Source organism: Seriola aureovittata, chromosome 5, assembly GCF_021018895.1.
Source record: "Seriola aureovittata isolate HTS-2021-v1 ecotype China chromosome 5, ASM2101889v1, whole genome shotgun sequence".
In the NCBI taxonomy this organism is placed as follows: Eukaryota; Metazoa; Chordata; class Actinopteri; order Carangiformes; family Carangidae; genus Seriola; species Seriola aureovittata.
Window position 1 is genome coordinate 12,883,251 of NC_079368.1, and position 23,890 is coordinate 12,907,140.

The 23,890-nt window shown below is 38.9% G+C and overlaps 1 protein-coding gene across 1 annotated transcript; it reads left to right on the forward strand.

Moving 5' to 3' along the window:
* The first annotated feature begins 6,513 nt into the window (after positions 1-6,513).
* tmem161b (transmembrane protein 161B) lies at positions 6,514-23,686 on the forward strand. The gene is made up of 12 exons (XM_056377026.1): positions 6,514-6,723; positions 11,807-11,910; positions 13,077-13,157; positions 14,616-14,713; positions 14,849-15,005; positions 16,540-16,691; positions 16,802-16,862; positions 16,978-17,118; positions 18,055-18,168; positions 18,931-19,105; positions 20,311-20,407; positions 20,501-23,686. The coding sequence occupies exons 1-12, from the start codon at positions 6,721-6,723 to the stop codon at positions 20,794-20,796; spliced, it is 1,479 nt and encodes a 492-aa protein (XP_056233001.1). The 5' UTR covers positions 6,514-6,720; the 3' UTR covers positions 20,797-23,686.
* Positions 23,687-23,890: the final 204 nt, after the last annotated feature.

Here is a 23,890-nt window from a genome sequence, read left to right on the forward strand (position 1 = left end):
AGGGAGTTGTCATTCCACTGTTCATCTTAAACCCCCGCCCCTCCACCCCAACACACATGTAGACAATCCCTCTTGCCAAATTCCATACACAATTCAACATTTTTTGTAAGTGGAAAGGGGGAGGGAGATGTGTGGTCTGTCCTCAAGACGGACATTAAAAGTCAGCTTTTCATCTGTACTATTTGTCTTAAAAATATACAATGCACAAAATTTATATAATTTTTTGTAATATGAAGATTGTTTTATAATGATAAAAAATGGAGAGTCATTTAGCTTCTGCAGCTTTGCAGGTGTGTATATAAACTGAGAAAAAAAAGATGAAATCTCATATTATAAAAAGGTCTGAAAATAATGTGTCAACCTTTCGGTCTCAAGGGAGGGATGATCGATACACATTAACAAGTGAGTTGATAAGACATATATTAGAGGTCAAGAGTCAAATGCTGGTCAAGCACCCTTGACCTGAGGTCAAAGTCTTTAGCGTGAATGTGCCATTGGTGCACAGTCACATATGTTTCAAATCATGACTCAGTAATGACAAAAGTGCATTTATTTGGATAGGAATTTTCACAACCAGATGCAAAATGAGACTTTCATTTTATTTTTGTATACATTTTATAACCAATCATAATATTTTTACAGTATTTCTTATCATATAAATACATTTTGATACCAATTTTTTTTCTTATAAGTTATTTTAATGTTTTTAAGACGTTGTAATTTATGATCAACTTTAAAAATGTATTACTGTTTAAGGGATAAAGCATAAATGAAGCACATAGACACGTTCACACTCTTTGTTACTCATATTAAGCACAACATCAACAACAGCAGCAATGCACATACTGTACCACATGAAATTGAATAAAATGTCTCAACCAAAAAAAAAAACATGCAATATAATTATATACCACTGTTTGGAAGACATTGATTGTGTACAGCCATGGTCCTGAGTTGTAGGCGTGTGTAACTGCCCTCGTCTCTCACTCACTACCGCTGAGCCAAAACCTCAACCAGGAGAGGAAGAAAAAAAAAATCCTCATCAATGCAAATTAGAGCCCACAACCTGGGGAGCCTTGCTTGACTCACCGGTTCTCCAAAAAGCCAAAATCACAGGCTTTCACTTCCAAATCTTGTTGTCATACACGACTACAGATGCTCCATATTAACACAGGATAGTCAGTCATATCCATGGATTAGTCTGCAGTCACTTAAAAAGCCGTCTCCACACTCAGGCTGCCACAAGAGAAAATAAGGACGCTTCTAATTCTGCCAGCATAATTGCCTGATTATAATGAGCCTCTCTCTCTCTCTCTCTCTCTCCCTCTAGCTCTGCCCTCATTTCTCAGTGTGTCTTTTGCTGTATGCACACACACACACACACACACACACAGACACACACACACACACACACACACACAGACACACACACACTAATGCCTAATTCTGATATAAATCAGTCTTCAATTGAATAGGGAAAAAACAATCTGCATTAATATCTGCTGCTGCTGCAATGGCGCTGAGCAGTGTGTTGAGAAACCTGGCATTTTCCTGTGACTTCACCACACGACAGAGCTTTTGAGCAGGAAATTCAATATAGAATAAATAATAATAAATTAATAATATACAGTAAAATTAGCTGAGCTGACATTCAGACAATTAATTTATTTTGCAGACTTCAGACAACTCAACTCAAACTCAAGTCTACAGTCATATCTTTTTTTCATGAATTCTTGAGTGGCCCTGTCATACATCGTGATCACGAGAGCATCAAAGTTACAATGTCCTATATGGCAAAAGTGAAAAGTGAACTATACACCCTTCAGCCACATTAACACCATTAGTGTATAGCTGATGGAATTGGTGTATATATACTGTGTTTATATGAAGTATATACATGAGGCCTGGTATCTTAGTTTACTTTCAGTATTACATATCAATATCCTGGAGGGATATTCTAACCTTATTCGAGTTTTTCATCTAACAGATTCGATCTCCTGGTTTACAAAAGCAAAACGCTGGGACATGATTATGATTTAATATTGAGATTTTATTACTGAGTCAGCATCACTTACACAGGATCAAATTAATTACATTTCCATAACTCTTTTGTATTCAAATGAGCGTTGAACGGCATCATTATGCATTGCGGCATATTATTTTTCCACTCCTTTTTTCAGATTTTGTGTTATTTTTATAAAAACCACAAATATTATCAATTTTTATTATCATTGTTATTATTACTATTATGTTGACTCTAACCTCATCCCAAATCTACTGCTTCACCTGTCTAAGGACCGTGCACCACATTTACATTTTTAACCCTGGTAATCACAGTAATGACAGCTTTTAAGCATTAGAGTACACATTTAAAAGGGATTTGACACATAAAAGAGAAGCATGCTGATGCTGATATATCTGTTTGTATTCAAACATTAAATTTGAAAATATTCAGAATAGGTGGATAACTACATTTTTTGTATAAAAATACTGACATATAATCCTACAATTCTGCAGCTGTCACAAAAAACATTGCAGTCCCCTGTAAGCATATAACAGTATCTTTGCAAAGTAAAACACATCAGCAGCAGACAAAATAGTCAGAAGAGGAAGTATACATTGCAGACTACAAAATGTAAAAGAAAAAAAAAACATGCATACAAACTTTTGGAGTAGTTGTTATTCTGTCTGCAATGTTTTCACTTTGGCTATAGCATACATTGCCTTGTTCCACCAGGATTTGTTCTTCCATCCCTCTAAAGCTGTCTAAGCCCAGACGCAGGTTAAATGAGCATGCCCACTCATGAATGCTGTTGCTTAATTACAATCCCTGATGGAAAAACCGCTGAAGGAGAAGCCTGAACATGGCCACATGTTCGGATAGAAACTGAAGCCTTTTTCTATAAAAAAAAACAAAAAAAAAAATAAAAAAAAAGGCCAAATGTATGTGTTCAAGTGTATATGAATGTCATTAATTGTAATAGATGTAATTTTTCCCTGCCTCAACACAAAAGACAAAGAGATTCTGCTTGTGCTTCAATTTAATTTACAGAAATTAGATTGAAATATTGAACTTGTTGAACTTGAAAGGCCTTGTTACTGTGTTGGATGCAAAAGCACTGCAGTATCTGAGAATGGGATCTAATGTCAACAGTGGTTTGAATTGACATTTACATACAGTATGTAGGAGGTATTTAAATATCAGCTGTAGTGAACATGGAAATAAATGAATGTCGAAAAAAATAATTCAGCCGCTGTTGGCTGTAACTGACAGTAACGGAAGACAGTAAAATTTCCTATCAGGTCAGTGCGAGCCAAATTACAAATCAACACCAATCAACGATCATGGATGTAACATCAAATTAAGCGTTTAACCAGTAAGACAACAACAGACGTCTACTGACTGATGTGTCCAGACTCTGACTTTGTCCAGCTTTCAGCAATAAAGTGAACAAACAGTACTATATTTGAGATAATCTAATTCAGGAATAGAGACTCTATATCTTAGATATGTAATCCTGATCCCTGCAAAACCTTTACTAAATTGTTGAACTGAATTTTACACAGTGAATTCTTATCGTGTATTTCTGTGGTTAACCGAATGTGTGCTCCGAATGCCACATTACTCTATTTAAGCGAAAAGCTCCCGGTTTCTGTAAAGGAACTCTATGCAACACATAAATTATTCAATAGTATTTGCATTTGCATTGCAATTTGCATTCTTGTAGATTACAGAGAATGGAGAAGGAGGCGCTGCACCAAAGAGAATTACATTCTGAACCATTTTCAGTCTTACTGGTGAGGAGTTGACATGGATTTTTGTTCTATTTTCCTCCTCTGCTTCGAGGTATACTGCTGAGATCAGTGACACACATTTCAAACTGTTGTTTGATTAATAAAAGAAGGAAACGATGTATAATGCTCACCAGCACTCACGCACAAAAAGCCCTGCCATTAAAAATGAATTGTGACATTCAACAATAGTCTATTTGATTGACTAGGCTGAGATTTTTTACTGTAATATTCTCATCATCTTTATTTATATTGTAAGGCTTGTGAGTTGAAACTCAAAAGAACCAGTAGGCACGGAGGAGATGTCATATGGATTAAACACTAGGAAGGGGTGTGAAACTCTCACAGTACACTGAAGATCCTGCCTATTATGTTTCATCTAAAAATATCAAGCTTGACTAAAAAGAACAGACAACACTGAATAAGAAAAGAAAAAAAAAAAAAAAAAAAAAAAAAAAAAAAACACAAGCTCCAAAGAGAATAGAGTTCAAACAGCAGCAGCGATAGTGCTGAGTGTGATATGGAATGCAACGAGGAGAATGTACAGTATGAGACTCCCTTCAATTATAAATGAAAAGGAAATCAGTGTGAAATGTATGGAACAACCCAGATACTGATATGAAACATTGTCTCTCCAGAGCCACTTTTGTGAAACAATATTCTGATTTAAAATTTGTAAAGATTTTATGTGTCTTGATGTAATTATTTTCCTCATGTGTATTCCTGCATCACTTTAACTTAATTGCATTCATTGCTGACATCATCATTAGTAAACAGCAATCTTTATTGAGATACCTCCTAGGCCTCGAGGCAGAATGTTAATTTTTTAACAAGGGAAATATGCAGGAGAAGTAGATTGAGACAGCGTGGAAGCACACTCCTGCAGTGTGTGTGAGTGTCTACGTGCCATGAGGGGCTGGTATGATGCATTAAGGGGGTGGGGTAGGTATTTCTGCAAAAAGAGAGGAGGGCTTAGCCAACATATGCGCATGTGCAACTATAGCCTAGCCCTTCATATACCCACATGTTGATGTACATATTACTCTGTTTATACAGGGGGAAACAAACAAAATGCACAGACACACTGTGTCTGAATGTTCGACAGTAGCTTTTATCCTGAGCCAAGCTGTAAACAGAATGTACACCCTGTTACACTATGTTATTCTTGTAATTTGTTTTTAAATTAATGTAATTATGTTTTGACACATGGTGTGTCTCACTGTCACCTAAATACAATATGTGAAGAACAAAAACCCCTGAAATAATGCTAAAAGCAAAACAGAAAAGGCTCCTTTTACTGAATTAATCAGGAGAGTTACTCCACGTAATGCCACTAAAGTCATTCACTGTGAATTTTACAGATGATTCCTCGGGATTATGTTATTGCGATTCCACACATTTATCACCTTAGAGCACTATGAAACAAATCAAACCTCATTTGAAGTGAGGGGAAAAATACCCAAAGTGTTTACTTTGTAGAAAAATATTCCATTGGAAGTATACTATAGTCCAGCATTTAAAAAGTTTGGGTAAACATATAAGAGTGTTAGCAATAGCCTACAGTGTATTGAAAGTATTATTTTTGAGAAATGTTGCTTTTTAATTGAATCAATTATAACACATTGATTTAGTGCTATAATGCTGTAATGCAGACAGCACTATGTCTAATTGTGCTTAAAACCCCAGCAGTATCTCTTATCTATTCTTTCAATTTGCATGCAAATGTGTGTTCTGCAAAACAAATCTAATAACTCTTAGTTTCAGTTACAAGTATAAGAGCACAAAATGATATATCAATTCCAGAAAAACTTATACAAAACTAGAAGTATAGCAAACTAGTAGTACAGAAGAAAACTACCAGGAACTCAAAATTATGATTGGCACATATGTGGAAGGCTCTTTCCATTGTTAACTGAGTTTTCACCTCCTGCTCACTTAAAGGAAAGGGGGGAAAAGAAAGGATATAAAGGGAAAACAAACCCTCCCTCTTTATCTGGGTAGGGTATCACTTTAGTAAAGTGTCTCTTTATCAGTATAGAATCCATAAGCATGAAAAACTGCTGATCAAAACACCGCAACCTATGTGCGTTATTAAGATGGGGACATACAATCACTCGAAACAACAGTAACTGTTTAGTGGTTTCTGTTAGTTTTCTGTGAGCACAGGTTTAAAGGTAGATAGGATGCCTTTGGAATCTATCTAATAGGTTTCAGTTAGTTAGTTGGGCTGTAGCATTTTTACTGACTTGTCTCACAGTAAATTATTTTATATCACCTAATAACGCCACATTAATAAAGTCTGTGAGGGACAATGATCCCTCCAGCGTAGGTTTAATTAATATTAAGAGACAGCCTGCAGTGTTTGATTCGTTTACAAACCGATACAGCCAAAAAGCACAATGTATGCTGTCAGATATCTGATGCAGCTACTGATCTGTCATGTGTTGTAGTGACTCTTCGCTCTCTTCCGCTTGCAGCGGTCCTAGTGCATATCTATAGTGGTCTTCTTTAATCCTGTGTAAAATTTTAAAAATTCATGTCATTTTCAAATCAAATTTAGAATTAGTGGGTATACAGGTACGTTTTAAATGTGTTATGACGATATTTTTATTTTAAAGTGTGACACTGTGACTAAGTAAATCCTCGTATTTTACTCTCCGCGTACAGGCAGATCCGAAGTCACCTTCTTACCCAGAGTTTTAGCGTGACCTCTATTGCAGTTGAAAATACTTGGGAGCGGAGGTTGAGTCCATTGATTTTTTTTGACGATGTAACCCATCTCTTTAAGGATACGGTGACAATTTGAATGAGAAACCCCTTCATTTTGTGCATAATCATCGCAAGAAGGGCTTATGTGCTCCTCGCCGCTTGATTTCCGACTCGGGGTGCTCAGTGTTGTCGGGGTAGAGTCCGTTTCACTGCATCAACATGGTGAGTGTGACAGTGAGCACCTGAACGCAACGCTTTCTCTTATTTGTCGTATTTAGTTGATACAGCATCAGTTTTTTATGTGGATATCCACTGCGACGATGCTGACACGTTTACGTTTTCAGCCAATTTGTTTCTGTGATTACAGTGTAACGTTAGCTTAGCTCGCTAGCCAGAGCAGGCGCTTGTAGCCGGCTAACCAGTGTAGCTATCTAGCTATGGTTAGTTGCACAGAGACTGCAGTGTAGTGATGTTCGTAATATGTTAACGCTATTGCTTTAAGTTGTGTTCACTCACATACATTGTTTGGGAGTACTGACAGTGGCATGTCTTGCAGGGTAGAGGTTGAAGATAAGCTATACACTAGTATGGACCATACCAGCTTAGCTGTTAGCATGTCATTCACCTGGCAACAGGGCACCTTTGGGAGAAGACAAGGTGTGTTCACGCACCTGGCAAGCTCAGTTTGACCTCAGGATGCCCTCAGAGGAACTGTGAAGCTCATTTAGTGTAACAGCTATATATTCACCATGTCACAAGCATTTGTTGAGCACTCTGGTATTTAAATCTAATTTCAAGTCAGTGTGTTTTATAAAACGTGTCAGGAAGTTTTGCATCATGAACTTACAGAGGGAAATTGATAGATGTTAACTGCTGTTTGTCATTACACTCGTGTTTATTTACTAGTCTAAGAATGGGCTGTTTTGGTTACATCCATGTTGGTATCATTGTATTATATAGCACATAGTTAGCCCAAAATACAGTTGGTCTCTTGAATCTGAACGGGCACATCATTTGATAATATCAAGAGTAACATCTGTTGAATGTTATTGTCTGTTGGGGCAACTTCTCCAACAGAAGGACAGGACACTAGTGTCAAAATTTTAAAAAATCTGGAAATGATGTTTTGGAATGATACTCCAATTCAAAGTAGAACATTCAGATAAGGTATGATTATTTCCAGTTTATTGTAATACCATCCTGGTATTCTGCAATATGGGGAGGGGTTGGGGGCATTTCAGGAACAGTATGTCACAGAAATGACTAACATCCTATATGCTATCTAGTCCTATATACTATATTAGGCCATATTAGGCCCATTTTGATATAAAGTGAAGCCCATCTGGAGCCACAGCTGCAATATTTCTATTAAAAAGTGTAGAGTAGGACGCCCAACGCTCAATAGTTGAACAGTTTACAGCTAGAGAAGGATTAAATACACCAATGAGTAGTCAAAATGAATGAATGAGGAAGCATCGGTCAATAAGGGGTTTCACTGCTTCAGAGTTAGTTTCATGGCTAAATGCTTGTGACGTGTTTGAGCTCTTATGGATGGTGGTTATCACTGCAGCTCCCACTTCCCACCCCCTACAGATTTCATTTGGTTGTTGTGTGGAGGGGGTGAGGCGGAATGGGCAAGATAAGAGAGTCCATGCTGGCTCAATTTCCCCCAGGCCTGAGATCCTTGCAGCTCCCCCACGGAGAATGGTCACCATCCACCAAACTAAGGCTGTGTGCTTTTGACCTATATAGCCTGACCATTACTCACATGGAGAAATGTCTTGAGTCAGAGAGGTTGTGTTTGGTCACGGGTCATATCTTAGTGAGTATAACTACGAAATTAATGGCACCCACTTTTCCCCTCTGTGACTCCAGAAGAAGTATTGACTTTAGCTTTTGGAGCTTACCTCATGCTGGGTGACACTGGGGATCCCCATGACCAATCCAAAATCTAGGTCTAGTGTACAGGACTGGCCTCATCACCTCTCTTGTCTAGGTGTCATACACTTCCTCCTTCTACACAAACTACTATCTGACATTATATTGTGAAGGGTTGTTTTTTATGAGGATTGTTTGCTTTTTGTCCAGCCTTATGTTGGAAGTAGGATATGTGTGAAGTTAAATTAGCATTTTCTGCTAGCCTCAGTACAGCCAAAAATCTAATTTCATGTAAAATATTCAAATAAACGAGTGCAAGTGAATGAGCTGAAAGCTTAAATAAAGATGCTGAAGGCTTCACTAACAAAACAGGGGACTTTGTAAAAAATGAAAAGTAGAAGACTGCAAAAGTGTAAAATGGTGAGCTGGGGCATTTTGATCAGCGTTATAAACTTGACCAATAACTAAAGGGCATAGGGTATGGTTCACGATAGTGTGGATAGGCTAAGCACGCGCTACATGATAGACTGCCCCAGATGACGCATTTTAAGAATATGCATGTCAGCAGAGGCGATATTTTACTTTTTGAAAAGATAGAATACGGTATTAATTTTGCATTCTATGCAAAGCATATGTCTTAATGGGCCAATGATTCTACAATTGCCGCCAGGACGCACATCAGATGAAGTGAAATTAGCTTTCTAAATTGCCCTTTTAGGGTGAATTGAAGCTTTATTGAGTAGAGTTGAGGGGCAGGGAGTTTTGTTTAGCCTAATATTATTGATGTGTAAACATCATGTTGAGAAAACAAAGAAGGCCACAGGATTTATTACTATACATTCAGGTGATGAGTTTGCAAGTGTAAATTCATTGGGACATCCCCAGGTGCTAGCCCAGACATAAGACTGTTGTTGGAAAAGGAAAAAAAAGTATTTTATTGGGGATTAGTTAGCTAATTGGTTCTCTTTGCTCAAGTGTGTGCAGGCACAGATATCAGTGATTCCTACTGATTGCCAAAGAGATAGGCCAAGCCGCAGACCTTACCCTACAGTGAGTGGATAAAAGCGCAGCGTGATAGGAATGATTCTGGCCTCTTAAGCCTAAGTGAATATTGATCTAAGTGTGCTGGGTTGATATTGAGCTCCTTATGTTGCTAAGTCTTTGGGTACCTACCACAGGAGTGCTGGTTGCTCATTCTGCTGGGTTCATGGTGGCAGTGAGACATTGTGACAGAGGTTCCAGACAGAGAGTCATTTAGTGAACTTTGTATTTACATCACTAAATTTACTCAGATTACAGTAGTTGGGTAGTTGATTATTAAATCCCTTATAATTAGAAAAGCTGATGTGTTTAAAAAATAGTTACGATTACATGTGTTATATCAAGGTAAATGCAGGAATTTATTGTAATTTTGATTTTGGGTCTTAGTTGGATTGTGAATCTTCTGTCACACTTTAATTAAATTCAAATTGCACAACCATACCTATCATGATATTGTACATTTTCTGGAAATGGAATTGAGAAACGGTACATAAATGAAAAAACCAAATGTGAATTCCATTTCATGGCTAATCTAGTGGATTAAATACCTGCCAAAATGTTGTAAATCCAGTACTGCCATAAAACAGTTTTACTCAGTGATTTGCAACATTTTGTGCAATGGCCTATTATAACCAGAGATACTAAAAGGACAACTGCTTTGGTAGAAAGAGTATAGAAAACTCTCCTCTGGTTACCAAAGCTCAGTCACCTCAAGGTGCAGATAGTCATATCAACGAACACAAGGTCATCAGGTCTACCCTGAGCATAAACTGTAGACTTGAAGTTTCACCAGTCGTGTAACAGACATCTTAAACTCTGCTGAGCAGTGGAAATCCTAGGCATACCATGTTGTGTACCATGATGCCGCATGAGAGTTGTTGGGGTCATGTGGTAATCTTGTGATCGAGAATCATCATATCTACATGAATCAAGGTGTGAATGATTTAAAGGTTGGCTGAAAGACTTTCTGGATGCCACAGTGTTTCTTTTTGCTTCAACTCTGTGGGCCTTTACTTTGAAAATTGTAATGTTACACATATAGTTGCATTAGGTAAAATAGGGAAATTGCTTTGAGGAATGAAACATGGCCTAATTTATGTTGTTTGACTAACATTGAAGTGAGTAACTCCTGTTTTTGGCAGAGTGCACTTCCCTGTATATGTGTTTAAAGAGAAATGAAGGTCATTATGTGTTTGAGCTCTTGGTCTTGATAAAGTTTCAACAAGTTCTACATTATTATTTTCAAAGAAAATCTGCTTTCCTGTGGTGTGTCGTGTAGAACTATCAGTGTTTCTGCTAGCGTTCTCTTCAGGGGGTGGGTTGGGGGGGTGGGGGGGCAGTCTGGGTATGCAGAGTCAGAGTAAATATCAGCAGGTTAAAAAAATCTATCTAACTTAATATTAGCTAATTAAATTTACCTCCTACCTCTCTCTCTTCTATCTGTTTCCCTCCTTCCTCTGTCTTTCTCTTAACTTTGGCTGGGTGTCACCATATGACTCCACTTCCTGTATCCGTAATTTTAAATGGAAAAACCCTCTGCAGAGTTGTGTAATTGCAATTTCATGACATTGCAGCAGTGGCAATATATATATGTAGCGGAAACACTGACAATTAAAACCATCTAGTCTAGCTGTGTTCTTGCTTATTAATCAAAAACCTGACCTTATGGAAATGGCCGTGCTGTCTTTCCAACCAGAAGGGTTTATCTTGACCTTGAACACGCTTAGTAAATTTCATGGCAGTGTGCATCTAGATTTAGTTTACTGCTAGAATCTTTGGCGGGAAGATGGAGCTTCTGGGGACGATGAATATTTACGCCAGATTTTATGGGCAAATTTTGGACAGACATCATCTTGGCTCCACTGCTAGCAGGGCAAAGTAGCACCATTATAGCCAAGTCTATTACCTCACCTCTCATTGTATTGCCAAGGAATTGTCAGGAACACTGGAGGCAGTGTTAAAAACTTTGCATTATAACAGCTCATACATATGCACATTTTGAGTGTTTGCCTGATAAACTATCTAGTAAGTTAAACAAAGTCTCTCAGAACAAGTAATCACTGCACTGCAGTCTTGTTTGTTGGAAAAACATCAGTGGCCCCTATTGAAAAAAAAAAAGATATGATCTGTATCAGCCAGTTTGTCTGTTAGTCTGTGGAGGGCACAAAAAATTAATTGAACCCATGAGCATTTCAGTTAAGGTGTGATGCCAAGACTTTTGAGGTAGACTCTGAGGTAGATAATAGAATTTTTTAGCTTTTTAGCTTAGAAGATATGCTTCACTATATATGAGTCTATATAAGCCTATTCTTCATATGTGTAACTGCTTTATGAGATGTATAATTATTATTTAAATATGATTTAACCTCCCATCCTGTTTCCACAGGGTGTGATCGGTGTGCAGCTGGTGGTTACCATGGTAATGGCCAGTGTAATTCAAAAAATCATACCTCATTATTCCTTCGCAAGATGGCTTCTCTGCAGTGGCAGGTAATGTAGAATCCTGTACATGTGTTTTCAGATCGTTTCTCTAAGTGCTCCAGTTTAATTTCTCCAGTTTACTTGCTTTCTGAGAAGTTTATTTCAAAAGGAGTCCAGAACAATGGGGATCAAAATGTTTACTCAGACAGCAGTGTTCCAAAGGGTCTGGATAGAAGAAGAAAAAGAATCATTAAATCACACTGCAAAGACCAAAGGGCACTGAAATATTGGGATGACCCGAGAGGACGGTACATAAAAATAAAGTGCCCGCCTCATTTCCTCTAATTAGTGTCACATATGTTTTTCAGTAAACAGCTTTTTGGAACACATTTAATAATTAATTAATTTTTCTTTTCAGGGCACTGCTGAAACATTTTTTGAAAACTTCTGCCATAAGTAGAAGCCCTGTAGTGTCCCTCCAGAGTATTTTGTAATTAATTTTCCATAATAAATAAGTATACAGGGGAAAAACAAGCTGTGCTCTTTCTTTCCTCCTCTACCACACAGAGCGCTTCTCAAGATGCTCTGACAAGAGGGTTTCTAAACAAAGTTAAGGAGGTTTGTCTTCAAAAGAATGCTCTTCAATTACCTCTTAATTCAAGCTCAGTCCTTAAGGACAGATAACCTTGCTGTCGTAAAGCCTCTCACAAGTGCTTTTTAGGTGTGTATCAGAGTTTCTGTTTGTTATGTGTGAAAGTGTTTTGTTATTTAGGAGTTAATCATAAAGCTCAGAGCTGTTACAAGTTGAAACTTGTCATGTTTGTAGAATCAAGACTTAGTGTCACTGCTTTCAAGAGATTTTTGATATTATTGCTTTAAGGTGTGATGAAAAGGCAATTTAAGCTTTTAACAGTAAGTGAAATCCCCTTATTCTTATAAGAAATGGATGTGAACAGACAGTCACTGTACAATATGTCTCAATATTTCATATACAATTTGTTTAAGCCCATATTCCCTTACCATTGTTCAGAATCAACATTATTTATTTTATTCTTTATATCTCAATAATTATATAGTAGTACAACAAATCTATCATTAGTCTTTTTTTTTTTTTTTCCCTCATCCCCAAATTTGAAATTTCTTATATTTTATTTTATTGTGTCATCTTTCCCACTGTTTCCCTCTCTGCCAAAGTCTGAACCTGATTTCACATCTTTCTTTTTCTTTGTTCACAGTCTGCGGTGGTATCAGCACCCTACAGAAGATGAGTTGAGGAGCTTAGCTGGGAAACAAAAAGGACAGAAGCGAAAAGACAGGTAGGTTGGGAGGCGGGGGGGGTGTGTATGTGGGGGGGGGGGGGGGGGCAGAAATGAAATGAAGAAGGGCTATTGTTTGGGGGTTGGGGAAATGCAGTGGCACAGAGTAGGAACGAAAGGCACCTCTTTCATCAGAGAGGAAAGAAAAGATGAGACGGAGACTTTGAGATGGTTGGAGACCACAGGCATGTCAGCAAAGAGATGACGCTGATGTGTTTATGTGGCTCATTTAAGGCCTGTTTGAAGTAACGAGACAGAAGTCTATTTTTGTTGTTTTGTTCCTTTATGGCTCTTCATCTGAGCTCGGAGCAACTTGGCTTAGAAGTGGCCCCGTCTAGTGGATGTGAGGAAAGTTGGTTGTGTTTTTTTGAGCCAATTCTATTTCGGCTATTTTAAGGGATGTCAGTTTAAAAGGATTGCATTCACCACAAAATCAAAGATTCCCCAAACAGCATTATATCTTCAAAGCGGTCAGATGTCAAGCTTTGATTCTGGAAGATGATTTTCCTACCACACCACTTTGCAATTCAAAAAAAAATCTCCTATTCAATCTTGAAGGCTGCAGGTGGAAGTCCAACCATATGTTGAACATGTGAATTTAGCGCTTTTTCCTTTGTACTTTCTGTCTAAATGTGAATTCAAATTGAAGTCACAACTGAAAGCTAATCCTTACTGTTCCACATGGTGTCCAGCTCCTAACTTAAGGCTGTTTTGTAGCACAGTCCTTTCTCTGACCCTGTATGAGGCAGGTCAAAGCTCTCTAGCACCACATGTTCAGTAATCCTTTGAAGAAAAAGATGGACCACTGTCCTTTTGCCAGCTCGTGCCATGCCGCTCCGTTCCCTTTGTTAACCGTCTAACTCCCTCAGTGAGGGGTGAAGCTGAGCCCCTTTTTTCCTTTCAGGTGCCTCCGAGATGAAATCTGTCCAGGGCATGTTTGGCCCTAAAGTCTTTCAGTGGTATTGTCCTGTGAATCCAGCACACACACCGGGCTGAACAAACAAAGCCCAGAACTGAGGAGGCCCACCAGACAGTTCTTCAAACCCAAAGAACAGCTCTCCATTCACCTGCTGTTAGCGATTTAGCACTGCCTATGTTCTTGGTCATGGAAGTCCAGTAGTATTAGTAGTAAAAAAAATAAATAAAAAAAATAGACCTATACTAACTACTGAATGTAGAAGACTGAGTGTGCTCACAGCTTCAATACTGCAGTAACTTAAATTTGGCCATCAATGTAGGCAGAATAAGATTAATTTTTATCTGTGATGGATTAACATCTCAGTGACTGTTTGGATGGTGGGAAATCAGTTGTAGAAAAACATATGTGTGTGCTGTGGTTAATTGTCAGCAGTAATGTTAAGCACATCATTGATAGTTTCAGTTGTCAAAGAAATGTGTTCAACTGTTATATTCTTTTCCTTTATTTGTTGTTTTACTGCTCTGTCCTCTTTGTCGCAGGAAGTACAATGGTCACATAGAAAATAAGCCGCTAACAGTTCCCAAGGACATAGACTTACAGCTGGAGACGAAATGCATCACAGAAGTCGACACTTTAGGTATACATCAATGAGGACAACTGTCTACTAAAGAAGCTTTTTCAGTCACACACTTATATATATTGTATATGCTGTGCTTTACATATTTTATTATTGAATGTATTATGGATTTAATTATACTCTTTATGCCCCCAGCATTGCACTACTTCCCAGAGTTCCAGTGGCTGGTGGATTTCACTGTAGCGGCAACTGTGGTCTATCTGATAACAGAGCTCTACTACAGTGTGGCTCAGCCCTCAGGAGAGATGAACATCAGTGTGGTCTGGTGCCTGCTAGTACTCGCCTTTGTCATGTATCCTTACATCAGTCACTGTTTACACCTTGGTTAGCTTTTTTTTTTTTAATCTTGTCAGACTGTCACTTCTCATCAGCATTGTAGTAAACTGGTAAAGTAGTAACTTATTTATGCTGGGTTGGTAAAATTAACAGTTGAACAAACCTGTTTTCCTCGGGCTGTGCTTTGCGCTCAAAAATTTCAATTATTTTCTCTTTCCTCTTTTCACCCTGAATATATCATAGGTTAACATCTCTTTTGTTTATAAGAGACACCAAATCTTTCCAGCTTGATTGTGTGGATGCAGTTGTGGCGGTGAGAGGCTATGAAATGACTGCTTAAGCTCCTTCTGGCTTGACTGCCAGCACGTTTATGCTGCACAGCTACCTGCTATTTTGCCACGCTGAATGATGGTTAAATAATATGCATTATCCTTGCCACCAACCACAGGGATCAATCTTTCCAGTGCTCCTGGTTGGACCGGGCTTACCACGGTCAGATGGTGTGTCATTTCCTGCCTACGTCGGAGATTGGAGGCCCAATTTTCACAGCCCAACAGACTGATATGCTTGGGGAGAAGGACAGACTTGGGAGCAGATGAAATTGGACTATGAAGATGAAGATGAGGGAATATGTTGGCTCAATATATGTGTTAATAGGACACTTGATTTCAGTTTTCCTATTTCAGCTCTGATAACATGTTTAAGACTCTTGCCCTGGAGAGCAGCTTCTCTGCTCTGTTAACCGGTTCACTGATAACACCAGAGCAACATGCTCTTCAAGTATCTGCGTCTAATGATACCTCACTTTTTTCCCCCTGGTTTAGTGAAATTTATAAAGGAGACTGCATATCTTTACCTTTGGCAAATGTTTACAGGCTGGTTCGGCGGTATATTAATTGTACGCCGCCACATGATAGCTCAGACATCGCTGTATTTCTCTTCTCACCCTCATGCTGGCTCTAACTTGTCTGGCGAGTGTTTATACAGCTGTCTTCACAGCACTGAATAAGGGTTAGAGGAAGAAAGAAGACTATATTGGATTGAATACCATTCTTGAAGTGCAATGAAAAGGAGTGAAAAATTGGCATGCTGTCACCTGACATGTTGCAGGAACTGAGCGTTTCATCTCCGTGGTGACCGGGGTTCGCTTTAGAAACATGCTCCGTCCTTAGACTTGTGATCAGTGTTGACGCAGGCAGAGTAAAATACTATTACGACCTTGATGGCATGCACTGGTGCCAAAGACCAACACATTTTGTACTCGCATATGCTGGGTAGCGAGGTTTGTGTGGCATTAAAGGGTTGAGGGTTCACATGAAGCCCGTCTTTATGCACAAGCTTGTGAAAAGAAGGAAAAACATTTTATACTGTGAATAGCTGTGTGTTACTATGATCTAAATTTTTTTTTTAATTGGTTTATTGCAAAGACTTATTTCTATTAACTCTGAACCTGTAAAAAGCATTGAAAAATCTATCTGCAAAGAGATTTGGGTTTGTTTTATATGCCAGTGTGCTTCTGGAGGTGGTTTCCCTTGACTCTGTTCCCACAGTAAGACCCTTTTCTCTCTAACGGCCCACTACTTCAAGCTCGAGGAAGGAGGCGAGCGCTCACTCTGCATTACTTTCGGGTTTTTCTTTTTTGTCAAAGCCATGGCCATTCTAATCGTCACTGAAAACTACCTGGAGTTTGGTCTTGAGACCGGTGAGTGCTCCATCATGCTGTTCTTACAAATGACCCTGTTAGTAACAACCAGATTCTATAACTTTTGCCCCCTGTGAGTGAATCACAGTTGAACATTTCTTCATTTCTAGGTTTTGCAAACTTCTCTGACAGCGCTCTACAATTTCTGGAGCACCAGGGCTTAGAGTCCCAGTAAGTACAATATCAGTATTCTCACAGTATCATTTTTGTTTTCTCTGCCTTCATGAATTCTTTATGACTCATGAAACGACAGTAGTATCACACTATGTGTTTTCTCTTTCACCAGGGGTCCCATATCTAAACTCACCTTCAAGCTGATCCTGGCCCTGCTCTGCTCCCTGATTGGAGCATTTCTAACTTTCCCTGGTCTACGATTGGCCCAGATGCACCTAGATGCACTCAATCTGACCACAGCCAAATTTACACAGTGAGTCCACCACAGTAATTGTCTTCGCTTCTGCGTTCACTCATGTTTTTGCCAGAATTCATTTCTTTCTTATTGTTAATAGAAAAGGAAGTCGCAACAACCTTTGTTGAAACTTCTATCTTTTACCTTCCAGTTGCATATGTAAACCTCACACATTTTGTTGACAGCAGAATCTTAAGTGAAGGCATATAACTTTCATGTTATCCCATGTGAATAAATGAATTGTTCATTCGTGTTTCAGCTGATATTGGAAATATTATCCAGAGTGGTCTTTCCGGTTCTAGGCTTCTTTGATACACAATGTGCTCAAATTGGTCACAAAGACAGTGCTCAAATATCAATCTGTCCTATTTTAGACTACCATGAATCTAAGTATAGAGCCGCTGTACTTGTCTCCTACTATTCAGAGTGTGTCAGATACAAGAGAGCACCCTGTGAGTCAGATGAAGACTTCCTCAGTTGGGGCAGATTTCTGTTTCAGAACTCACTGGGTGGCATGTCTCCAACCATGATAGGGGGTACAGAGCAGGGAGCACATCGCATCCAGATAATCCACTTTGGCATAGCAGACTCTCCAAAATGGCCTCCTCTTCCATTCCCCCTCTTAGCTGTCATGAGCTTACATCCTCAGACCCTGTCACTAGCAGGGATTATCTCCAAGCCCTACAAAATCTGCGCCTTGGTTATCTTCTCACCCCTCTCAGGGAAAGTTGCATTGATAACAGAGACCATATATCTCACCATGTTAACTTCAAATTCAGATTAAAAAGTGAAGATATCAGAGAGCTACCCGTTTTCTCTAATGCATTGATTCCACAGTGATTGTGAGAAAACATTGGAGTAGAAGTTGTTTGATTATTTGATCACCTATGTTTTTTTTGTTTGTTATTTTTAATTTAACTGGACGTGTTCTCCTTCACCTCTTCTTTGCTGTAGGACTCTGCTTTATATCAACTTCCTGTCACCCCTTATCATGCTCCTGCTGTGGGTGAAGCCCATCACCAAGGATTACATAATGAACCCCACTCTGGGAAAGGAGAGTGTGCCTTTGTAAGTACAAGTAATTATCTGTTTCACACAGTTCTTCAAATGGCTGACCCAGATATGCACAACACTGCAAGTTGTGTTGCTAATATGGCACAGTACATGTATACACTGCATTTCATTTTATTAATAACATTCCTCTTACTCAACTTACTTAGTGAATTATAGATGACACTTTTGATGTTGTGTTGTTGGATGCAAACAATGCAACAGCAGTCATGAAAAGGGAACTTGCGACGGTTCAGTGAGATAACGAATGTATTCAATTCACTGATGAAACACAACAATAAGCATGTTGTCTATGTTGTTGCATATTGGCTAAAATTAGACTGTACACATATTTAGTCATACCTGAGAGTAAGCTCTTTATTCTCTCTCCAACTGCTGCCGTTTGTCAGCTGGTTATTTATTCCCAGATAGCATCTTTCATTTGTTGCATAAGTTTGAATTCTGTCACGTGTCAAACTTTCTCCTGCTGCTGACAGTGACTGTGATACCATCAAGGTCAAACCTGACTGAGTCAGATTTCATGTTACAGTACCCCCCTTTTCACCTTTTTATCTCTCAATTTCACCCTCTCTTACTTTTTTCGTTTTGAGTTGTTTATGACTCTTTTGCTCTTCCTATCTTTCCTTTCTGTCTCATTGTCTCTGCCTACCATCCAAGTGATGGAGCAGATGCATGATGTGTTGAGTTAGCGGGCCAGCAAAGCCGTCATCCCTTTATCATCTTTCTCCTGCTCTTCTCTTGTCTTTCTATTAATATCAGGATGACTGAGCAGACGTATGATACGTTGCGGTTATGGGCCATCATACTGATGTGTATGCTACGGCTCGCTATGATGAGACATCATTTGCAGGCCTACCTCAACCTGGCCCAGAAGGGTGTGGACCAGATGAAGAAGGAGGCAGGCCGGATAAGTACCGTTGACCTGCAGAAGATGGTAAGTAAAATGATTCTTTTTATCAATACTGTGATTGTACCTTGTTGTAATTCTGTATTTATATCTCTATATAGATATAAATATTGGGTTAAAAGGGATTAAGTTATGTATGTGTTTATATCTCTATATAGAACCTCCAAATCAAGATTCTTTTTTATATCTCTATATAGATAGAGATATAAACACAAACATAACTTAATCACTTTTAACCCAAATCATACTGACTGACAGTCAGAGTGGTGTTAAGATCTGTAATGTAATTTCACAGTAAGCACTTACTTGTAGCCACATAGTAGAAATTTAGGAGTAAACCTATTTCCCTTTATTAAAGTCAAATATAGACACAGTTAGGACCGTGTCTTTGTGAATTAAGGACTATAGCACAAAACTTAATCTTCAGTGCACTGTGTTGCACCTTGAAATTGCATAGATTATCAGTGATTGTATTTAAGACTGGCATCGCGCTGTGGCCAGTCAGATCAGCTCTTATCATTCCCTTTAAAAGTGCTGACAATTTAGTGTAGTGCAGCCTCTCCTATGTCACAGCTCTATGTTCTTGTTCAGGGTGTGCACAGTGGCAAGTGCCAATACACATCAGCCCAAACAGGGCATAGGGTGTCATTTCTAGACTGATTTTGAAAAAGAACATATGGCAAAATTCCTGTCATCAATAATGATTGATCGCCTACAAACATTTTCCTAGTGTAGTCATCACACATTTATGATATAAATTTAACTATTTAAATAAGAAAGAATGTTTTGAGTAACATTACTAACACATTTGTCTACACACATACACTGAACATTTGTTGATGTATTTCAAAATGTCACCTAATTTATGAACTTGAAATGCACATTGTGCACAAATGCACAAGCAGTAGGCAAGGTAATTTAGCTTCCCCAGTCCCCACAAACACATGGATCAGCCTAATAGTGCATATTCATCAAGGCTAACATTACAGCAAGCAGCCAAGCTAAGTGGCTAACGTTAGGCTAATTACATGTTTCCAATGACAAGCTACGTTTGAATTTTGCCGAATGATTGCCTGCAGACTTTGCATGTCACTCTTTTGGGGTCGTCCTTTACCCTCTCGTCCTTTACACTCTATCGTTGAGTGCTTTGTGTTAAACCTCCAAATCAAGATTCTTTTTGAACAGTTTGTATAAAAGCCCATAGTAATGGTATTCTTCATCATTTCACCCAGGTTGCACGTGTTTTTTACTACTTGTGTGTAATCGCACTACAGTATGTGGCACCACTGGTGATGCTGCTGCATACAACTTTGCTGCTAAAAACCTTAGGTGAGTTATGCACTGCACAATGATTTTACAGTTTTGAGTATTTATTTTGCCCTCCAAACCTTTTAAGATATTTTGTTCCTTTGCTCTCTGTAGGTGGACACTCCTGGTGGGTCTATCCTGAAGAAGACCTGCCTTGCATCTATGAAATGAACTCTGACTCTGTGATGGGTGCGGCACCAGTAGCGGCCCCAACACCAGCTTCAGTGGTAGAAACAGGAGCCCGGGCGTCAGTGGCCCAGCTGTCAGTGGCACTGGGAGGCCTGCGGACTGTCTTCAGCCCCATGCTTTTCCGGGGCCTCTTCTCCTTCTTTACTTGGTGGATTGCTGCCTGCCTCTTCTCCACCTCCCTCTTTGGCCTCTTCTACCATCAGTATCTCATGGCGGCATAGCATCAGCAACCCAGCAGTGCCAGCCAGACCCCCACAGGGCTACTGTACATTCAGCCTAATCAGAAAGGACTGATTGGGGGCAACATTGCCTATTGATGACTCTACTCCACAACTCCTCCTTTCTTCCCTTCCTCCCTCTTCCCCTTTGACCACCTCTCAGTGACTGACCATATCATCAGAGCTCCTGGTTCAACTTCCAGTGCTTCCTTCAAAAATGACTCTGTGAATTCGTCATTGTTTTTACTACTACGACTACTTCATTTAATTTGGGGAGCGAGATTTCTAAACCTTAATAACAAACAGACTAAAGAATGAGTTAGAAGAATATTACTCAGTGTCAGTGGTGTGTTGGTATAGTAATGAGAAAATGATCCAGTTTGCTGTATGAAAATTGAATGATATAAGGTGAAATACTGTATCTCAGTTGCTGATTACAATTAATTTTACGTGTTGAAAGGTGGTGTGGCAGTTCTGATCCACCATTGCACCATTTTTAATCGAGCCAATGGGGAGATAATGTTGATAGTTGTTCACACCAGATCAGATGTAACCAGTTTGACCCATCAACATCTTTAGATTCAAAATGTCTCTTACTATAGAGAAACCTAATTGCAGCCTCTTACAGATGCATGCATGTCAGCCGGAGTCAGATTTCAGACTCTTGTCCATCCTCTTACTAAGTCCACCGTAAACTAGTATTGGCGATCGATTATATCAAAGACTTATCCAGGAAAAATTTGGAGTTGGTCTGCATGACTGGATATGTGCTGTGAAGTTTAAGTTTTATTGATTGGTACTTATGTGCGCCGCCTTGACATTAAGAGTCATGCAGCCATCTATATTCCAGTCTGTATCACAGGCCATGAAATTGCTAATTTCCCTCTATGACATGTTGTAAGGAAGCTACATTTAGGTCGCAGAATATCATTGAATCTGGAGATGTTCATGGAGGCTAACGTGTGACTTCATATTAGCCGGAAATCACATGGACTTATTTTTTGCTGAACCTTTTTTTTTTTTTTTAAGTGTGTGTGTGTGTGGGGGGGCTGCTATTTTTGTCTTTTGATCAAAACTTTAAAATATGTGTGTTAAAAGAAAATGGCCTCTTTTTCTCAGATGCCTAAATTCCATTGCCACGGACCACAAAAGAGTCTGAGTCTTAAAATTTTGCCAGTGCTTTTCTGTGTGGAGGTGGAGGAGGAGGGGGAGGAAGAGAATGAGGGAGGGGCAGCCTGTGGATTTTCCCCCGAAATGGGTGAGATGGGATGACCTAACCAAGGTATGACGGTGGAGAACTCAAGAAGAGATGTACTTGCAGAGGAGCAAGAGGAGATGTTAAACTGATGGGGCGACATCTCACTGACTTGAATCTGATGTATTTAAATGTGTCTAATTGAAGTTGCCATCAAGGACAAACTTTTTAAATGAAAGTCGTTCCAATAGACTTGTGATGTTTCAATTTGCAATGTAACCTCCCTGGTTTTAACTGAGCCATTTAAGAAGCTATGAGAGAATCTGAAGCTCTTTTTTTTTTTTTTTTTTTTTTTTGAGCGGCAGTGATGAGTTAAAGGGAGGACAGCACGTAGGGCTCAATCAAGGTATGTGCTTGTGTACGTGTGTCTGTCTGCATGTATAGGATCTCTACTGTAGGTCATCTGTAACCTGAAAGGGCATTGCGATCAAGGAGAGATGATGTCAACTACTGTTGATGAGCTACCGCCTTTATGTTGTGCTTTCTTTTTTCTTTTTTTTTACTTTTACCCATACATTGCTTTTAAACTCATTTGCGAACAAGCTTTTGTTTGTTTTCATTCTATTTCTAATGGATAAAATTGTGGATTTGTAAAAGTTTTGATTTTAAAATGGTGCCAATTAAGTCACCCCCCCCCCCCCCCCCTCCTGTCCCAATGGCTGTAGATTTGGTGTCTGCTAGTGTTTGAAACTACAGCTGAGCTACAACTCTGCTGACATCTGTTTTCTGTAGATCCATCTTGATTGAAGAGAGAATTACTAGTTCTGGCTCACAACAGGAAGTAACGGTGTTGACAGTGTCTTTACATACTGTAATTGTTTGGTGGGTAAATGTACGCACAAGCAGTCACTGTGCTGATGACGCACTGGGCCAACATGATTATCCAGTCTGTTCAGGAATGTAGGGTACGTGCTGCCAGATTAATTGCATTCGTGTGGTTCTCTGGCATTTCACTTCATTTCATCATTACATTCATTATATCACAGAGCTGTAATTTATAAATTTCAGCTCTGTGAGTTTTGTACAGAACACATTTTACAAAGTCAAGCAGCACCATATCACATTTTTTTAAGGTCCTGGTGTCGAAAGTCTTAGCTTCAGTTGTGTCCGTTTTAAATGTTAGGGAATATGCACATAATGAATGTATCAATCCTGCCTAATTTCTAGATTGTTTTCATGAAAATGATTTGTATGGTGAGTTGATTTGACACCCCCGCACTTCCTGAACTCCTTACTTCTCTACTACCATCTGCTACAAAAGCTAATTTGTCCTAATGACTATTTTATCAATTGATTTATCTTTGTTTTTGTATTTATTACGTATGTTGAAGCCTGTAAACATTTCTAATAATTTTAACAGCATACACTTTATTTTGATATAGGAGTGCATGATGGTTTAAATCAGTTTTGAGAATGTGTTTGACAAATCAGTTACAGATTAACCTTTTTATTCCGTTCTGGTGAGAAGTACCTTGGATACTTTCAGAATTCATTGGCCTAATCAGGCATTTCTGTTTGTTACCACTGAAAGTGTTTATTATTCATTGTTGGGTTCACGAAGTAAATTACACAAGAGTGTTGTTCTTTCATGTATTTATTTCTGCTTTAGATTTTGTCTTAAATAAATTATGTTCTTTACTATGTCCTTTTTTATTTTATCCTCATGCTCTGTTTGCTTCATGTGTGGTCACAGCAGGGAGATGGTTTATGTATGAGGCTGTAGATGCGATTGGCACTTTAAGTATGTATTTGTTGTCAAATGCTCATCAAGGCTGTATAAGCTTTTTGTTTTTAGTGTTGAAGAAAAGAAGAACTTCTACCTTACAGTCCTACAAAGTAAAA

Bases quoted from the DNA above. Each gene is read 5' to 3' on its own strand.
- tmem161b (XM_056377026.1), top strand. The intron at 16,692-16,801 runs GTGAGTGCTCCA...CTTCATTTCTAG, and splicing joins GGAGTTTGGTCTTGAGACCG to GTTTTGCAAACTTCTCTGAC. The intron at 17,119-18,054 runs GTGAGTCCACCA...TCTTTGCTGTAG, and splicing joins ACCACAGCCAAATTTACACA to GACTCTGCTTTATATCAACT.